At 34.1% G+C, this 20,955-nt stretch overlaps 2 protein-coding genes and 1 long non-coding RNA gene across 5 annotated transcripts in view; 1 reads left to right on the top strand and 2 right to left on the bottom strand.

The window, feature by feature from the left end:
• LOC18095861 (G-type lectin S-receptor-like serine/threonine-protein kinase At4g27290) overlaps window positions 1–20,955 on the top strand; it is a 98,209-nt gene that overhangs the window by 49,893 nt on the left and 27,361 nt on the right. The gene's annotated exons all lie outside the window — the stretch shown is intronic.
• The window catches only part of LOC127905029 (uncharacterized), a 94,933-nt gene that overhangs the window by 49,874 nt on the left and 24,104 nt on the right, over window positions 1–20,955 (bottom strand). The gene's annotated exons all lie outside the window — the stretch shown is intronic.
• On the bottom strand, window positions 1,828–20,368 carry LOC18095709 (G-type lectin S-receptor-like serine/threonine-protein kinase At4g27290). Of its 3 annotated transcripts, XM_006370511.3 has the most exons (8): window positions 19,574–20,368; window positions 4,450–5,064; window positions 4,210–4,326; window positions 3,318–3,466; window positions 3,019–3,229; window positions 2,638–2,875; window positions 2,396–2,546; window positions 1,828–2,319 (listed from the first exon to the last, which is right to left on the bottom strand). In XM_006370511.3, exons 1-8 carry the CDS (start codon window positions 20,259–20,261, stop codon window positions 2,014–2,016), a joined length of 2,475 nt encoding a protein of 824 aa, XP_006370573.3. In that variant the 5' UTR covers window positions 20,262–20,368; the 3' UTR covers window positions 1,828–2,013. The 3 variants fall into 3 exon arrangements, with proteins under 3 accessions (XP_006370573.3, XP_052306849.1, XP_024444507.1); XM_052450889.1 differs by lacking the exon at window positions 4,450–5,064 and having other exon boundaries at window positions 18,959–20,368; XM_024588739.2 differs by lacking the exons at window positions 1,828–2,319; window positions 2,396–2,546; window positions 2,638–2,875; ... (2 more) ...; window positions 4,210–4,326; window positions 4,450–5,064 and adding exons at window positions 16,558–17,049; window positions 17,127–17,277; window positions 17,369–17,606; ... (1 more) ...; window positions 18,049–18,197; window positions 18,723–18,839 and having other exon boundaries at window positions 18,959–20,356.

Here is a 20,955-nt window from a genome sequence, read left to right as displayed (position 1 = left end):
GGTAATTCTATAAATTTTGTTTCATCTTAAACTAATCAGTGATTGGTACTTCTATCATTCCATCAACAATGAATTTACCAATGGGCTCACGGATAAAAATGCTTCGTCAGTAAAACTCTTATTGGTAATTGTTGATTTGTCAGTGAGTCTGTCGGTAATAAAATTACCGATGGATTTACTAACAGGAAAAGCGCACCAACAAAGTTTTTTAACCACTTCATTTCATCGGTATTTTCCTCAAAATTAATTTAATTGAAATTGAAAAACAAAATCCAACTAAAATCCAATAAAATTGATCTCAAATAAAAAACAATCCTATAACAACATTCATACAACTATTAAGAACAAAAAAATTTAAAATTTAAAATAAAAATAAAAAAAACACAAAAAAAGAGAAGAAAAAATAAAAATCTTACCTTAATTTAATTGCAAATGAAGCTGAGAAGAGAAAAGAAAAAATAAATTTCATAAAGTATGTTAATTAAAAAAAAAACTAAGAAGAGAAAAGAAGAAGAGAGGAGAAGACATACCTACGCGTGGAGGAGAAGAGAAGAGAATAAAAAAGGAGTTACGAAGGGAAGAGAAAGAAAAAAAGAAACGATGTTTTTTACAGAAGGGGAAGAGAGAAGAAGAATGTTTGTTATGAAATGAGGGATTATGGTCTTTTTATTGGGGCATTTTACTGATGGATAATTAAATATTAATATTTTTAACCATTTCGTCAGTGATTCTATCAGTGTTACTTAATTTAAATTTTTGATTTAATAAATTTTTTTCAGAAACCCCAAAATATCACCAACAACTTTTCAATGTGTCGGTGATTCTGTCTATAAAGAACAGTAATTAACAGTGCAATTGAGAAGTGAACAGTTCTAGAACTCTCTGGAAAATACTAACATAATTGAGAAGGGAACAGTTTACCGATGGGCATACGAATGGATTTTGCCATCGATATTAATACCGTTGGTAATGCCGTCTATATAAATGACACATCATCATACTTTTTGTTTTTTTTAATTATTTTTTTTTCATTGTAATTCCCTTAATATATATTGAGGGAAGAGTTCCATAGGTGTTTGCCGACGGATATAGCAAGAGAATATTATGTTGATAAAATTCACTGCAATCTAACGACATAAACATTTCGTTGGTGTTTCCGTTTATATTTATCAATTTTCTAGTAGTGATAGTACTACTACGATTCATCTTAACATGTTTAAGATTTTTATTTTCGTACAACTTTTACTAATCAAATATGTAATTCATGTCATGAATCCATCTAATAATAATTTAAGATCAAGTTGTAAAAATTGAGGGCCGTTATTTTGATATGAGTTATGGCTAGCTCATCATGGTCATCATGGTTGTGGTGACCTAGGTTATGGTTATCTATGATGGTTATTGTTGGGATTTTCATTGTTATTATGTTGCCCTATTTTGGAAATCTCTATAGACTCAACTATTTAAAATATTGGTTATATAAGCTTGCATGAGCTATAGTTGCTCTTGAATGATTTTAAAGGCACTAAAAAATGTGTCCATGGTAGATATAGACTCAGGGTTGGACATTAGATGACCACTATATAAACCCTTGCAACACTAAATTAAAGATCGATGGAATTGAGATCAAAATAATTTTTGCAAGTAAAAACTAACATAAATTTAATTGTAATATTTTTTGATATTAATCAAGACTAGAATATACTAGTAAAAGTATAGATTTGCAATGCTTGAGGAGTTATGCTTAGGATCAGTAGAATTTAAGAGGAACGGATTTGAAGGAAGTTTTGAGAAGCATTAACATATCACATATGGAATAACTGAAGATAAGAGAAGTAATGGCAGTATATATTTTCTATAACTTACGACCAGTAGTAATGTCAAAAACACGATATAGAGCAGACCCATTCCAGCCACAAACCCAAACTAGAACTACTGCAGCTGACAATCCAGTATGGACAGTGATTGAAACATCGTTTAATACCAAGTCTAGAAGGAAAAATTACAAAGTCACTACCGAGGTTCCAAGACTGAGGTTGAAATTTCATTGGTTGAAGATGATTCCACCTTGCTGGATGAAGAATATGCTTCAGCAGGACCTCTATCCTTAAAGAAGCCTGGTTCTTTTGGCTTTGGCAATGTCCTCTCTCCACCTAACATCAAAACCACTGAGGCCATGCTTGGTCTATCCTCAGGGTATTGTTGAACACATAACAGGCTAATGTGGATACATTTCATGACTTCTGATAGATTCCACGACTCTTCGGCCAATCCATCAACCAATTCTAATGGTTTGCCTTCTTTCCACAATCTCCATGCCTAGATCATTTGAAACCTCATCATTAATCGCTAAAATGATTTAATGTAATAAGGAAATTTAACCCTGGATACTTACATATCCTATGAGGCTTAGGGTATTATCTGGATGGTAAAACCCTCTACTTTTCTTTCCGGTTACTATCTCTAGCAACATGATACCAAAGCTAAAGACATCAGATTTCACTGAGAAGAGTCCATCAGTAGCATATTCTGGTGCCATATAACCACTACAGAACGACATTAAAAAAGGACAGATGAGTACTATGTTGCAAATATCGTAAAGGCCTTAAAGAAAGAGCATGAAAAGTGAATACTTACTAGGTGCCAACTACTCTACTTGTGTTTCCTTCAGTCTGATCTCCTCCGAAAGTTCTAGCCAAACCGAAATCAGAAATTTTTGGGTTCATGTCCTTGTCAAGTAAAACGTTACTTGATTTCAGATCTCTATGTATAATCCTCAATCTAGAATCTTGATGAAGATACAGAAGCCCCCTGGCGATCCCGCAGATAATGTTGAACCGCTTAGACCAGTCTAACAGTTTACTTTTTGTCTGATCTGGTAAGATGTAATCATATATACGTCATTCATGCTACTTGAAAGCTCAAAACAGAAGACAAGATTCTATCATGAGCCACGATTCATTCTTATTAGTAACAGCAAGCCAGCTAAAATTTTGTAAGGTTATGAGAGATCCGAACCAAAAAGGAAAGAGTCCAGGCTTTTGTTAGGCATATATTCATACACCAGAAGTCTTTCCTCTCTTTGAATGCTACATCCAAGAAGCTTTACAAGATTTCGGTGCTGTAGCTTGTTAATCAGTATAACTTCATTTTTGAACTCTTTTGAACCTTGTCTGGAGCTCATTGATAACCTCTTCACAGCAATTTCTTGTCCATCTTCTAGTGTACCCTACAAAATCACACCAATAAAATGCATACCTTTTCTTTTCTGAACAAAACCCAAGCTCATTATTGTTCTTGTACATTAAAAGGCATACCTTGTAGACAGGTCCAAAACCTCCGTGGCCTAATTTGTTTTTTATTGAAAAGTTGTTGGTTGCATTGACTATTTTAGCGAACTCAAATTGTGGTAGCTCCAAGTCTTCATTCTCTCCATCAGTGATCTGATCATTTTGCTGGTCCATTTCTGCTCTCTCGGAAAAAGGAGGACAACAGGTGTCATATTAGTTGTGACAGATGAGACATGAATGTGTATTAAAAAATCATCTTAATCTAATAATTTAAATTGTTAAGTAAGATTTCAAGATATAATTTATATTATTCTCTAACATATCCTCTCAAATGAAAGCTCAATGAACTTGAAATTTGTATAAATCTACATTACCTTGTGTTTAATTTTTTTATCAAATAAATAATTCATGATGGTGAGATTCGAACTCGTGACCGCTTGATCATTAAGTCTCTGATACCATGTTAAAAAACCATCTCAACCCAATAGCTTAAACTATTAATAAAATTCTAAAATATGATTTATATTATTCTCTAACATTTTTCAAATTGATTTATGAGATTTTGTTATGGAAACATATTAACAAATCAATATGCTCATGGTTATATTTTAAAGCAGTTGACTATAGCCAATCTGACTACTAAGTTGATTCGAAACTGAAATTGCAATATAGAAGAACTATTATATTGACTTGCTAGCATCAATATAGAAGAACTTTATATATTGAAACAAGCACTCAGTCATGACAAGTATCGAAGCTTTCACTAAAGATGATCATATACTTGCTAAAGCTACAGTCATAATGAGTGGACAATAATTAATGGCTTAAAGCTATACTTTTCCATGAACTACAGACTTTTTTAGAACTTTATGATAAACAGGATGGCCATTCTTTTAGAGAAATGTACCAGTAACTTTACCTCTGCACTTTTCCTTTCGTTTGCAAATGCAATAACAGAACACAAGCAGCCCGGAGACCATGGCAATGACTGTTGAAACTATCACCGCAATCTTTACGGTAGGCTCAGCTTTTGCATCTAAGAAAGTGCACTATTGTTAGAATAAAGATACATCACAAGTAATTAAAGAAGCTATAAACAAGGAAATTGTGCCGCATCTAGGTACTCATGGATTGAAAAAAACAAATGTTTAGCATATACCTGATTCTGAAGGATTCATGCGAATGTATAGTTCCTGACCTCCAGCTGGAAACTGTCTAATATCTATCAGGTCACCATACCAAATTATGCAGCCACTGCCGCCTCCTCTAACATCTGAATTACTGTATGCCATACAGGAACAGTTCTGTAAACATTTAGCTCTGCATTCATTGAGATTCATACTGTTGTTTAGCCAAGAATGAGTAGCATCAGGCCATTTCAGCCCCAGATATTTCACGAATCCATCTCCCTTCTGGCAGTTCAATGGTTTATTGCGCACGCACCCACCAGACCAATCCATTAAGTTCCATTTCTCTGGTGATTTAGGCTTGAATTTTTTTAAACATCGACAAATTGGCAAGTCATTAATGATGCAATTTCCATTGGCACCACAAAGGGCATAATTATCGCACGAGTCTCTTGGCACAGAAGCATAGAGGACCCAAGTTTGGGTTGCTTCATTCCATGTGTAGGCTTCACGATAATTGGTAGTCTGATTTACAACTATCCTGGAGAATGCTGATATATTTTTGAGGTTGTAGGATAAATATACTTCATCCTCACTTGAGACAAAATTTAACTTAAAAACTGGGTTTTGGACTAGTTCTGGAGCACCTGTGAATGCAATGCCTGTCCAAGGGCCACTCCTGAAGTACTGTTGTGATCCTCTCCAGATAATTGTCTCAGGGTTATTTTGTAGTTTAATCCCCCAAGTTAAGTCTCCGGGAGATGGATCATCTGAGCTCCTCCAGGATGATAGGCGCCTTTCAAGTCCGGTCCTTAAATCCCAGCCAAGCTTCATTCCTGGAATCAGTGTATCAGATGGATGATCAAAACTTTGCCACAGGTATCTTCCAGAGTCACTTTTTTCATCTCTTAAGACAAGATTACCAGAATCCAGGAGCTGCAGTACTATTGGACTCTTGGCTACTATTGTTGAGTTTGATGACCAAACAACAACGTTGCGGTTGCTAACAAGCAAAAGATTGGCAGTATTGTCTATGGTCAAAAAGCCAGAGGAATCTTCAATTGGATTCCGCCGGTTTGCAACCCAAAGAACTGTTCTAACTGGGATATTTTTGTACCAAATTCCCAAGTAACGATTCTTAGAAATTCCAGGGCTAAAGAAACCCAGTTCAAAGCTTCCTTCTCTAGAAACCAAGGTTTTACCATCAATTAGAGATTGTGATGGAGCAATGGTGTCAAGAGCAGTGGAGAATTTTAATTGGAAAATAAGGAAGGAAATATTGAAAAGTGTAAGTGAAAGGATAGTACAGAAAACTGTATGTGGAAGGATATCCATCCAGTCATAGAGAGCTCATATGTGTATTGTGCTTGCAAGCTCAAGATTTATATATATATATATAGACTTTTCACTACATGATTGAATAGGCTTTGATAAAGACTTGACTTTTGATATGTGTGTTTCATGAGAAGAACAGCAGTTTCATGGATTGCAACTTCCACTAACCTTTTTTTTCCACAACAGATCCCACAGCTTTTAACTTTAATGATTCGACAAATAATTGATGCGGATGCCGAATCTGGTAACAATACGTGGTTGGTGATGTCGTCAACAGCTATTATTTACTATGACCGAGACGTGATTCAGTGGTAATCACCACGAATTTGAACCCCCTTCTACTCAAAACAATGTCTAATGTTTTCTGAAGTGATGATTGCCATTGCTGGATTCTACTTATCCCTACAATCTGTCGTACACTAACTTTTTAACCATTGCCTGGTTGTGTGGTGTAATTTTTTGAACAGTTGGAGAAATTGTTACAGGAAATGGTTCAAGAAGACCAAACCAGTCACATGACGGATTTGCTAGAATAACAATCAATAACAGTGGAGTTCATTACAACAAGAAATCAAATGACTTTAATTCTTTTGAATATTTATTCAAGTTTAGACTTTCTTTAAAAGATGCTGAATATCCAAAACTTACCTAAAAAAAAAAGGTTGCATTCACAACTTAACTAAAAGCAATAGACTGGGGTGTCTACTCCTCCACAGCGACCTCAGGTCTTTCTAAAGAATTATTCGAAAAGAAACTTTCCTAAAAGAAAAGGTTGCATTCACAACTTAACTAAAAGCAATAGACTGGCTTGTCTACTCCTCCACAGCGGCCTTAGGTCTTTCTAAAGAATTATTCCAAAAGAAACTTTCCATTCGGTCTGCTAATTATAGTAAAATATTGAAAAAGAAAACCTGATTACGTTGGTCAATATATCCCCTATCAGAGTTCACATTGAACGATCGTGCTTTTTAACAGTTTATACACCATCTGGACCAGAATTGCCTGTGAGCTGAGATCTGCATCCTCTGCTACCGAACAGGGCAGCTTTGGAAGTACTGCTTGAATAGCATTTTAGCATTCTCTTTCAAAAATGCTAATGAACAAAGGTAATATATTCTACCATCCTAAACAATGTCAAACCTGTTATAAGGAAAATATGATTAATTCTGATACAAAATCATGGATGTGGCGATTAAAACGCTTCAGTCTCCAGCCATTTAGGCCTATGGGTTGAAATGCTAAACATTCATTTTGAATCTTGTCCACAAAGTAGACTTTCTAATGCAAAAGATTTTAGGCAAACACACATCATAGCCTTATACTAACTGAGTATAAATTTTGATCCAATTGTTAGCTTAGGTTGAAATTTTTGCTTGTAGATTTAAAAAATCATAAGGTTAAAATTTTATAGCTATTTGATATCAATGAAACCTTTAAATAAAAACTAAAAGTTATTGTTCGGGATTTATTATATCTTCCTAGTTAATTTAAATTTGTTTTTTTTAGTTTAGAATTCTTTATTGTTTTGCATATTTGTTTAGGATATTTTCCATTCCATATAAGCAACCTAGAACATTTAGTTTTGATTAGAGAAAAAAATAAATAATAAAAATTCAAATTAGTGTTCTTGTGGTTGAGATCCTTTTCACTAGAATTCTCTTTCTTCGTGCTTACTAATTTTTTTATGTTTTTATTTTTGTCTCAATTAGTATCAAAGTCTAACGATTCTCACTAGCTAGGTAACGTGTATTATTGAATAACCATCATTAGAAGATGTCAGGAACATGACATGCTCTTGAAAGAGAGGATTAGGAGGTTCGGTTGTTGAGAGTCTTTTTGCTAAAATTATTTTTCTTTGTGCTTACTACTTTTCTTGTATTGTTTCGGTTTGTGTCAGTTACCCTTACTTTTACCCTCAAACAAAGATAACATAAACCATCAGCAAGTAGATTGCTAGTGGTGATACGGTGGTCCTGCTTTCATTATGGGACCCTTCTTAACCTTTTTCATTGAGAAATTAGCTACCGAGCCTCCAGCAATGAGGTTGACGTTTCATTATTTGAAGGTGATCCGCCTGGCCGGATGAAGAATTTGCTTCGACTAGACCTCTATATTTAAAGAAGCCTGGTTCTTTGGGCTTAGGCAATACACTCTCTCCACCTCACGTCAAAACCACAGAAGCCATGCTCGGCTTATCCTCGGGATGTTGTTGCATGCATAAGAGGCTAATTTGGATACATCTCATGACTTCTGATAGATTCCATGATTTTTCTGGCAATCCATCAACTAATTCTAATTCTTATCGCCCTCAAATTATTAAATACCTCCGTTACTTATGTTCAAATGGATCAAACTCAGACGTAAGGGGAAGAATTGTTGAGTGCAGTTGTGAGGTAAATATTCAACATCGAAAAGAAATGGAAAAAAGAAATGTTTATATATAAGATAAGATACATATATCTATATGATCTAATAGTTAGAGATAGTGTCATCTTAACACTTAAACCCTCATATGCGTAGACCCAATACGTACATGGTGATAGGACAGTAAGATTTACACAGAAAAGAAATAGAGATAGAGAAACGCAGAGAATAGAGACGAAGAAGAACAGAGATTGATTCTGTTAAACAGAGAAGAAGAAGAAGAACTTTAGCACTGATTCTTTTATTAATTCATTTCAGTTCTCTTATCTGACATCTGTTCATTTAAAAAAAAAAACTCTTTTAAAATGCAAAAACAAATAAAGCCTAACAACATTACTGTCTCTCCATATAAAATTACTATGAAAAATAAAGCAACCATATTTCAGATTTTTATCTGTTTAGTAACCTTTCTTTCATTTTCCTTTAGTTTTCCACACTCAAATATTGAAAAATTATTAGGTAGATCAATAAATGCATGACACCAGGATAAAATTATGTAAAATACGTGAGAAACATTATATTTTATTTATATGTGACTGTTTTTATTAGTCTACTCTATATATTTTTTTTATTTGTTGCTGTTAAAGGAAGTAATATTCAAAATTATTAGGAAGCAAACATAAACTTTCCATTATACTCCACAGGTCAATATTTCTATCATCAAATTAAATCCTCCCTCGAGACTTGTACATCATCAAAATTTCAAAACTAATGTTCAACGCATTAATATTCAATATACAATTTTCTACACCTACATCCATTTTGCACTCCAACATACACACTTCCTCATATTTTCCATGTTCTCAGCCTCTTTAATTATGCTCAAACATATTAAATTTATATTTTTTTTATCTTGACATGGATTAACTAAATTCAATTCCAACTAAACTAATAACTGAGCCCAACAAAATTAATTTAACTGAATATAAATTTTTTTCAAACTTATATACTTAAACTTTTTGAATTAACATAATAACTCTTTCTTGTCTTATTTACAATTTCCCTCAAATATCCAAAATATTTAAGACAATACAATTTGACCATTTAATTATGGTTAACTCGTCAAATTTCAACAAAATTTTTAACAAAATTTCATATTTTTATCATAACTTTCTAAATCATTTTCTTTTTGACATGTTACTTTAATGCTAAATACAACACTCAATCTAATTCACAAATTTCATAAATAATATAAACAATCCTCAACTTCTATTTTAACTAAAACACACTACACTATCTACTAAATATTTCATTTTTAATATATATAGTTGCCCAACCATTTAATAGTAAAAGTTCTGTATTTTCGCTCTCCTCTGAATCTATCCCATTTAATTCATTATTTCCAAAACATTTAATTTAAAATTCTCATTGGTTCAATTACTTTTTTACACACCCAAGTCCCTAACATTCACATATACTCTTTTCAAGCTCATTTCTCCTCATACCAACATGCATTTACATGTATAAATTACTTTAATTACTAATTTTAAAACCTTCACATTAGCCTATCAACTTTCAACATCAAAAGTATACCAACTTCAAGTTCAACTCTTTCCCAAACACACATTCCTTACAAAAAAAAGTTCATATTTCTATACAAATTCTTTTTAAAACACAAATATTCATATCAACATATTATACATGTTTTTTTGGTTTTTTATTTGAAAATTCACCTACCATTTTTTTAAAAAAAAAACCTTTCATGATACGCATTCATATGCGAAACACATCATACTAAAAAGTTAAACACAAAGAATTCAAACATCTACACATAAAATTACTGGTGCACACACAAAACTAAACACTTAAAATCATCCAAAAGAACATATGTTTTGCCATTAAAATTCCAGAATATGCTAAATTTTTAATTAGTGTTCAAAATCGACCTTCTAAAATGATTGGGGTGGACTGGAAGAAGCTGAAACAATGGCTAGACAAGAGGAAACAATGACAACGTATGGTGGCCTTATGTTAATGGTGGCAATTGCTGCTGGTGCGTCGTTGCAAATGCTACTAGGATTGAGGAGGCGTGTGAGTCACTCCACCTAGAACATCTCTTCTTGGTCTTTCTTTTGTTATAAGTAGAGTTGTTATCTATTTTTAGATTCTCATACAAAAAATAAAAAATATATATATAAAAAAATATATATATTTAAAAAGAATCCAAAAAATAATAGGAGTGAGAAAATAATGCTGGAACGCCTATAATATGACTAGAAATTGGTTGAACAGGTTCAAAAATATAAGAATTGAAGTTTGACAGTATATTTTTAACTGGTGAGAGCCTTGTTGACAAGAAAAATTTAATTTGAGGAAGAAAAGTTCAAATCAAATGTTTATGGACTCAATTAAATTTTATCTAAAGTTTAATTGAATTTATGGAGGGTTTGATTGCAAGAAAAATTGACTTTTAAGTCAATTTAGGCTTTTATTGGAAGAAATTAAAGTTCTGGGGTCCAATTATAATTTTGAAGAGTTGATTTGGTCACGTCAGGGGTTTAATTGCATAATTATTGAAGTTTGATGGCCAATTAGGGACTTCATGGAAACAATCCAAAACCAAGGACCAAACCGGAACAGGCGCTAAAATCAAGGGATCTGATTACGATTTTTCCGGGGGCTTGATTACAAAATTGCATAAACATCCAAGGACCAAATCGGAAATATCATTTAAAGTGGCAAAACGGTGCCGTTTCACTAAAAACTATTCATTGTCTTCTGCTGGCAATAAAAACAGGGGAAGCGTTAGCAGCAGAGACAGCGTAGCTGCAGTCGAGGGGAGGCGCGTCTCGCGGCTGATGTTCCTCGCCGCCGTTATGCACGCCGGCCGTTACCAAGAAACGCCTGCGACCTCTGGCTATAAAAGCCAGAGGAAGAACCGAACCAAAGGAGGGGGACAGAAATACAGAGAGAGGAAGAGTGTAAGGAAGAGAAGAAGAGAGAAAGGAGAGAATACAGTGGGAAATTCAGGAGAGTGAAACACAAAGGAAGGCCGCACGATGATATAGAAACAGAAGAGCAAAGGAACGACATTTGGAGAAACCGAACGGCGAAGCCAAAACACAAAGACAGCAGGGGAGGTTAACACCACCATCGATTTCCTTTCTCCAGAAGCAGGTATGCTCATTTCCTTTCTTCACAACAATTGACGCATGTTTGTCTAGAAAAACAAAAAGAAACAGAAGACGAAAGAAAGCCAAAGATCGCCATTTTGTATTTGCTCTGTTAATAACCAGGGGTCTTCGTTTTTGCTATCTGCAAAAACGAAGGATGAACAGTGCGAAGGTAATATAATTACCTTCGCACTGTTTCATGCACGCGTAGAATTTTACGCGTGCATGGCTTAGATGGGTCACTGGCTTGGGCCAGTGACCAGGCGGGGCTGGCTGGGTCCAGCCCAGCCACATGGGCCGGGTGGGCCCAACCCGAAAAAATAAATTTCAAAAAAATTCTTTTTAAAAATCTGTGATTTTTTTGTAAATATTTTATGGCATTTTGATCAATATTGGTTTGTATTTTTATACTGTAAAGATACAAATCTGGTATTAAATATCTGGTTTTCGTCAAAACAAAAACAAAATTAAAAAATAAAATAAAATATTTTGTTTTCATACATACGGTCAAGTCTCTAAAAAATTAAAAAAAAATCATATTGTATTTTGCTGCTTAATTTCACAAGTGCACGAATCGTAACAAGTAATAAAGTGATTGGTAGAGTATCATCCCACGAGGATTTGTAAAAATTACTACTAATTACCAAAGTCTTTTAAATTATGATCAATTTGAGGAATTGAATGAGATAGTTTATGAAACAAAAATTAATGATTAAAAACAAACAACCAATTGATTAAATATTAATGAATTCAATTGTACTAGTTCTAGGATTTTTGACTTACCGTAACTATTCATATGTGAACTTTCTCAATTGAATTAATTACTCCTAACATTGATAATCAGGTTTTTCTAATTTAAACATTAATCTCTCTCGAGTATCAATGAATTATTTCAACAAGCAAATTTCATATACTCTACAAAAGTTCTGAACTTGTCGAAATTTATTAAGTACCGTAAAACCTGTAACGATTACAAAAGTTCCTAGGATATCTCTATCCTATAGATTTCTTAAGGTATTTCAAACAATAGCTAAAACAATTATCACTTTCCAGTCTCAAATTGAATTCTAAATCATGCAAATGTTGGCCAAACATACACAAGCATTATACATAGAATGAAATACTCAACATCTTAATGTAATAATTCAATCGAAGAAATTGTTCACATATTCATAGTAAGGTTACATAAAAAATCCCATAATAAAAGTCTACTCCATAGTTAAATTAAGGAGAAACAAACTTGATACGATGAACATCACTCAAAAGCAGAGAATGGCAGTGGAATAGATAGGTGTCCTCCAAATCTTCTCTGTTTTTGCCTTTGTTTTTCGTCCCTCTTTGTGCCGCCTGTCCTCCTCCCTTTAGTCTCTTTTAGGGTTTCTCTATGCATGCACCTCTTTCTTGTAGACCCCTTTTTTTCTTTTATATTGTGGCCTTTTTACCTCTGCTGGAATGAAGACAGTTTCCTTTTCTGATTTCAATTCCTTCCTACCCAGACATTGCGGGCCAGATTTGAGGCAGGAAACGTGCAAATTCAAAGATCTCTATTTCTTGAGAAATTGTAGAAAATCAAATCTTCTTTCCAATGACACTGATCTTGCAATTTTTGGACCTCTAAGACTTGAGATAAGGGCCATAAACTGAGACAGTATTTGGAGTGCAGGAAGTTCGGGTCTGATTCAATCCCTGTTTTTCGACTCACTTTTTGGGCTTCAAAACAGCAAAACTGAGTTATATGCCCTTCATATGTTTTGTAGACCTTCATCTCAGATATTTGAAAATGGTGAAGAACATCTGGAACTGAGTTGTATAGCTTTCTTTGCAGCGCATAATAAATCAATGTTCGGTTTTACTGCCGGATTCTGCCTGCTCACTAACCTAGTATCTGAAAATACATTAATTTCTCACGAGGTCAATAGTTCAAAAAGGGATCCAAAATTCTAATTATCTTGTGCAACACATCCAAAATATTTCAAAATCAAGCATGAATAGTGGAAAATATACATGCTAAAAATTCCATTATCATATTTTCATACAACAAAGAAAATTTCAAAAAATATGTATTAGCATGCATTTTGGCTTTAATAACCAATTTATTAAAGTCACGAAAACTAGGCCAATATTTCAAAAATTCCAAAAAAAGTATTTTGTTTTCTTTTAATATATGGGGTTACGACCTTATACGTAAAACGTATTCCGGATATTAAATTCTTTTGTTGACGTTAGAATGGTTACATTTTACCCGATAAGATAAAGATCTCCTTACCGAGGAGAACTTTTCTTAAACCGTAGACGGACCAACAACTAGAAAACACGACAATACCTAATATTTAATCAGACAATAAAACAATGCAGCTTACCTTAGGCAAGGCGTATTTGGGGTGCTAATACCTTTCCTTTACGCAACCAGTCCCCGTACCCGATCTCTGAGAGGGTTCTTAGTGACCAAAATACTAGGTGACAACTCTCATTCTATTTTTCCACTGATAAAAGATAAGAATTCCTTGTCTCCCCACATTTTCCGCATTAGAGTGATAATTGAGAGTGAATGTTTTCGCCGCAATGCTCCACACGTGCGACAAGTAGGGTTGTCCACCACATCTTAAGGGAGGAAATTGATGATCCCAAAGTTTTGGTCATTTTCTTCCTTCTTTTTGGTTGTAGCAGCTATCTCTTCCATACACACACAAACACACACACACACGACAACCTATGATAACAAAGCAACCACAACAACCTTCTAAGGATTCGAATCACCATATCTTTAATATATTTATTGATGGGTATGGGTGTTGATGTTGATAGTGAAGGGGTCGTGAGGGAAGGTTACGGAGCTATGTTAAAGGAGTTATTGGTTGCAATTCAGGAGGAAGTTATGACATAACCCAATCTTTTCTTTCAAAATTAGGTTATGACACCATTGAAAAGATTACCTTTATAAGATCATGATCGAGATAGGTAATTCTATAATTTTTGTTTCATCTCAAACTAATCAATGATTGGTACTTCTATCATTCCATCAACAATGAATTTACCGACGGGCTCACTAATAGAAATGCTCCATTGGTAAAATTCTTGTTGGTAATTTTTGGTTTGTCGGTGATAAAATTACCGATGGATTTACTGATGGGAAAAGTGCACCAAATTTTTTTTTTACCCACTTCATTTCATCGGTATTTTCCTCGAGAAGTTTGCCATATAATCGACATAAATACCATATGCAATTTCGTTGGTGATTAAATAGTGGCACAATGACATTTGCAATAATTCTTTTTCAACTCTCTGGAATAAACTAATAGATTTAATCTGTCGGAGATACCATCAGTAATTATTTAAAAATATTTTTTAAAAATGTATTTAACATAAGTAGAAAAATAGTAATACTCAATATTAATAAAAAATAAACAACAACAATAAATAAATAAATCAACTAAAAAATATTTTTACCTAATCTAGAAAACCTATTCCAGAACCTATAATCCAACAACAAATAAATTAATTTAATTGAAATTGAACAACAAAATTAAAAAACAAAATCCAACAAAATTGATCTCATATGAAAACAAATCCTACAACAACATTCATACAATTATTAAGAATATAAAACAAATATAATGAAAAAAACACAAAAAAAAAGAAAAAATAAAAATCTTACCTTAATTTAATTGCGAGTGAAGCTAAGAAGAGAAAAGAAAAAACAAATTCATAAAGTATGTTAATTAAAAAAAAACTAAGAAGAGAAAAAAAAAAGAGAGGAGAAGACATACCTGTGCGTGGAGGAGAAGAGAAGAGAATAAAAGAGAAGGGGTTAAGGAGGGAAGAGAAAGAAAAAAAAGGACGTAAGTTTTTTTTACAGAAGGGGAAGAGAGAAGAAGAAAAAGAATAAGAAGAAGCGTGTTTGTTATGAAATGAGGGATTCTGGTCTTTTTATTGGGGCATTTTACTGACGGTTTTACTGATGGATAATTAAATATTAATGTTTTTAACTATTTCTTCGGTGATTCTGTCAATGTTACTTAATTTAAATTATCAATTTAATAAAAAAAATTCAGAAACCCTAAAATATCACCGACAACTTTTCAATCTGTCGATGATTCCGTCTATAAAGAATAATAATTAATAGTGCAATTAAGAAGTGAACAGTTTTAGAGCTCTCTAGAAAATACCGACATAATTAATCTGTCGATGATCCCATTTGTAATTGACAACATAAATAGTGCAATTGAAAAGTGAAGAATTCCAAAGCTTTCTGGAATATACTAACAAAATTAATATGTCGGTGATGCCTTCTATAATTAACATAATGAACAATGTCAGGGAGAAGAGAACAATTTACCGATGGGTTTACAAATGGATTTTGCCAACGGTATTAATGTCGTCTATGTAAATGACACGTCATCATACTTTTTTTTTTTAATTAAATTCCTTATTTTCCCATTGTAATTCTCTCAGTATATACTAAGGGAATAGTTCTATCGGTGTTTACAAAGGGATATAGCGAGAGAATATTTTGTTGATAAAATTCACTGCAATCTATCGACATAAATATTTCATTGATGTTTCTGTTTGTATTTATCAATTTTCTAGTAGTGGTGGTACCATTGCGATTCATCTTAACAAGTTTAAGATTTTTATTTTCATACAACTTTTACTAATTAAATATGTAATTCATGTTATGAATCCATCTAGGAAGAATTTAAGATCAAGTTAGTTGTAAAAATTAAGGGCTTTTATTTTGATATGAGTTATGGCTAGCTCATCATGGTCATCATGGTTGTGGTGACCTAGGTTATGGTTATATTGGTGTCTATGATGAACATGCCTATGATGGTTATTGTTGGGATTTTCATTGTTATTATATATGTTGCCCTATTTTGAAAATCTCTATAGACTCAACTCTATAAGATATTGGTCATTTAAACTTACATGAGCTATAGTTGCTCTTGAATGGTTCTAAAGGCACTAAAGATTGTGTTCATGGTAGATATAGATTTAGGATTGGATATTAGATAACCACTATGTAAATGCTCGCAACACTAGCTTAAAAATAGAATTGAGATCACTATAATTTTTGCATGTAAAAACCCAATACGAAGATAAAGTTAATTGTAATATCTTTTTGATATTAATCAAGACTAGAAAATACTAGTAAAAGTATAGATTTGCAATGCTTGAGGACTTATGCTTAGGATCAGTAGAATTTAAGAGGAAAGGATTTGAAGGAAGTTTTGAGAAGCATTAACATATCACATATGGAATAACTGAAGATAAGAGAAGTAATGGCAGTATATATTTTCTATAACTTACAACCAGTAGTAATGTCAAAAACACGATATAGAGCAGACCCATTCCAGCCACAAATCCAAACTAGAACTACTGTAGCTGACAATCCAGTATGGACAGTGATTGAAACATCGTTTAATACCAAGTCTAGAAGGAAAAATTACAAAGTCACTACCGAGGTTCCAAGACTGAGGTTGAAATTTCATTGGTTGAAGATGATTCCACCTTGCTGGATGAAGAATATGCTTCAGCAGGACCTCTATCCTTAAAGAAGCCTGGTTCTTTTGGCTTTGGCAATGTCCTCTCTCCACCTAACATCAAAACCACTGAGGCCATGCTTGGTCTATCCTCAGGGTATTGTTGAACACATAACAGGCTTATGTGGATACATTTCATGACTTCTGATAGATTCCACGACTCTTCGGCCAATCCATCAACCAATTCTAATGGTTTGCCTTCTTTCCACAATCTCCATGCCTAGATCATTTGGAACCTCATCATTAATCGCTAAAATGATTGAATGTAATAAGGAAATTTAACCCCTGGATACTTACATATCCTATGAGGCTTAGGGTATTATCTGGATGGTAAAACCCTCTACTTTTCTTTCCGGTTACTATCTCTAGCAACATGATACCAAAGCTAAAGACATCAGATTTCACTGAGAAGAGTCCATCAGTAGCATATTCTGGTGCCATATAACCACTACAGAACGACATTAAAAAAGGACAGATGAGTACTATCTTGCAAATATCGTAAAGGCCTTAAAGAAAGAGCATGAAAAGTGAATACTTACTAGGTGCCAACTACTCTACTTGTGTTTCCTTCAGTCTGATCTCCTCCGAAAGTTCTAGCCAAACCGAAATCAGAAATTTTTGGGTTCATGTCCTTGTCAAGTAAAACGTTACTTGATTTCAGATCTCTATGTATAATCCTCAATCTAGAATCTTGATGAAGATACAGAAGCCCCCTGGCGATCCCGCAGATAATGTTGAACCGCTTAGACCAGTCTAACAGTTTACTTTTTGTCTGATCTGGTAAGATGTAATCATATATACGTCATTCATGCTACTTGAAAGCTCAAAACAGAAGACTTGATTCTATCATGAGCCACGATTCATTCTTATTAGTAACAGCAAGCCAGCTAAAATTTTGTAAGGTTATGAGAGATCCGAACCAAAAAGGAAAGAGTCCAGGCTTTTGTTGGGCATATATTCATACACCAGAAGTCTTTCCTCTCTTTGAATGCTACATCCAAGAAGCTTTACAAGATTTCGGTGCTGTAGCTTGTTAATCAGTATAACTTCATTTTTGAACTCTTTTGAACCTTGTCCGGAGCTCATTGATAACCTCTTCACAGCAATTTCTTGTCCATCTTCTAGTGTACCCTACAAAATCACACCAATAAAATGCATGCCTTTTCTTTTCTGAACAAAACCCAAGTTCATTATTGTTCTTATACATTGAAAGGCATACCTTGTAGACAGGTCCAAAACCTCCGTGGCCTAATTTGTTTTCTATTGAAAAGTTGTTGGTTGCATTGACTATTTTAGCGAACTCAAATTGGGGTAGCTCCAAGTCTTCATTCTCTCCATCAGTGATCTGATCATTTTGCTGGTCCATTTCTGCTCTCTCGGAAAAAGGAGGACAACAGGTGTCATATTAGTTGTGACAGATGAGACATGAATGTCCATCATTGTTCAAATTGATTTATGAGATTTGGTTATGGAAACATATATATTAACAAATCAATACGCTCATGGTTATGGAAACATATATATTAACAAATTGACTATAGCCAATCTGACTAGTAAGTTGATTCAAAACTGAAATTGCAATATAGAACTATTATATTGACTTGCTAGCATCAAGAATGTTGAACTATTATATTGACTTGCAATCAAATAGCCATTTTCTTTTTTCTTCTTTTCTCATCAAAGAAAACTTTAAATATTGAAACAAGCACTCAGTCATGACAAGTATCGAAGCTTTCACTAAAGATTACCATACACTTGTTAAAGCTACAGTCATAATGAGTGGACAATAGTTAATGGCTTAAAGCTATACTTTTCCATGAACTAAAGACTTTTTTAGAACTTTATGATAAACAGGATGGCCATTCTTTTAGAGAAATGTACCAGTAACTTTACCTCTGCACTTTTCCTTTCGTTTGCAAATGCAATAACAGAACACAAGCAGCCCGGAGACCATGGCAATGACTATTGAAACTATCACCGCAATCTTTACGGTAGGCTCAGCTTTTGCATCTAAGAAAGTGCACTATTGTTAGAATAAAGATACATCACAAGTAAAGAAGCTATAAACAAGGAAATTGTGCCGCATCTAGGTACCCATGGATTGAACAAAACAAATGTTTAGCATATACCTGATTCTGAAGGATTCATGCGAATGTATAGTTCCTGACCTCCAGCTGGAAACTGTCTAATATCTATCAGGCCACCATACCAAATTATGCAGCCACTGCCGCCTCCTCTAACATCTGAATTACTGTATGCCATACAGGAACAGTTCTGTAAACATTTAGCTCTGCATCCATTGAGATTCATACTCTTGTTTAGCCAAGAATGAGTAGCATCAGGCCATTTCAGCCCCAGATATTTCACGAATCCATCTCCCTTCTGGCAGTTCAATGGTTTATTGCGCACGCACCCATCAGACCAATCCATTAAGTTCCATTTCTCTGGTGATTTAGGCTTGAATTTTTTTAAACATCGACAAATTGGCAAGTCATTAATGATGCAATTTCCATTGGCACCACAAGAGGCATAATTATCGCACGAGTCTCTTGGCACAGAAGCATAGAGGACCCAAGTTTGGGTTGCTTCATTCCATGTGTAGGCTTCACGATAATTGGTAGTCTGATTTACAACTATCCTGGAGAATGCTGATAAATTTTTGAGGTTGTAGGATAAATATACTTCATCCTCAGTTGAGACAAAATTTAACTTAAAAACTGGGTTTTGGACTAGTTCTGGTGCACCTGTGAATGCAATGCCTGTCCAGGGGCCACTCCTGAAGTACTGTTGTGATCCTCTCCAGATAATTGTCTCAGGGTTATTTTGTAGTTTAATCCCCCAAGTTAAGTCTCCGGGAGATGGATCATCTGAGCTCCTCCAGGATGATAGGCGCCTTTCAAGTCCGGTCCTTAAATCCCAGCCAAGCTTCATTCCTGGAATCAGTGTATCAGATGGATGATCAAAACTTTGCCACAGGTATCTTCCAGAGTCACTTTTTTCATCTCTTAAGACAAGATTACCAGAATCCAGGAGCTGCAGTACTATTGGACTCTTGGCTACTATTGTTGAGTTTGATGACCAAACAACAACGTTGCGGTTGCTAACAAGCAAAAGATTGGCAGTATTGTCTATGGTCAACAAGCCAGAGGAATCTTCAATTGGATTCCGCCGGTTTGCAACCCAGAGAACTGTTCTAAGTGGGATATTTTTGTACCAAATTCCCAAGTAACGATTCTTAGAAATTCCAGGGCTAAAGAAACCCAGTTCAAAGCTTCCTTCTCTAGAAACCAAGGTCTTGCCATCACTTAGAGATTGTGATAGAGCAATGGTGTCAAGAGCAGTGGAGAATTTTAATTGGAAAATAAGGAAGGAAGTATTGAAAAGTGTAAGTGAAAGGATACTACAGAAAACTGTATTTGGAAGGATATCCATCCAGTCATAGAGAGCTCATATGTGTATTGTGCTTGCAAGCTCAAGATACACACATATACTTTTTACTACATGAATGAAATTGGATCAATTGAATAGGCTTTCATAAAGACTTGATTTTTTATGAGTGATTCATGAGAAGAATACAGATTTGATAGATTGCGACATCCACTAACCTTCTTTTTCCACAACAGATCCCACAGCTTTTTTAGCTTTAATAATTCAACAAATAATTGATGCGGATGCCGAACCTGGTAACAATACTTGGGTGGCCGTGATGTCGTCAGCAGCAGTTATTTTCTATGACTGAGACGTGATTCAGCGGTAATCGTTAAAAAATTCAAAGAAATAAAGAGAAATATAAAAATAAAATAGGAGGTTAGAGTTTATCAATATTGCATGATCTAATCACAATAATCTAAAAGAATAGGCCTAACCTAAATATAAAAAAATTATTTATAAGCTAAACTGAAAAGAAAATAAAAATATTATTCTACCCTTAATAAATAAAACAAAATAACCTTATATTTCTTAATATCTCCCTTCAAACTCACGATGTGGTAGCTATAAGCATTGAGAGTTTGCTAACTAGAAAACAAAAATGAAAAATAGATTGCGACTTGGTAAAGAAATCTGTAATCTGCTAAGAAGAAGAAACAAAACGCAAAGTAATGGTGTCATGCTTGAGATGATGAAG

This window comes from Populus trichocarpa, chromosome 1 (assembly GCF_000002775.5).
Source record: "Populus trichocarpa isolate Nisqually-1 chromosome 1, P.trichocarpa_v4.1, whole genome shotgun sequence".
Lineage (NCBI taxonomy): Eukaryota > Viridiplantae > Streptophyta > Magnoliopsida > Malpighiales > Salicaceae > Populus > Populus trichocarpa.
The sequence above is the reverse complement of the archived record's forward strand: the minus strand, read 5'-3'. Positions and strand labels throughout refer to the sequence as shown.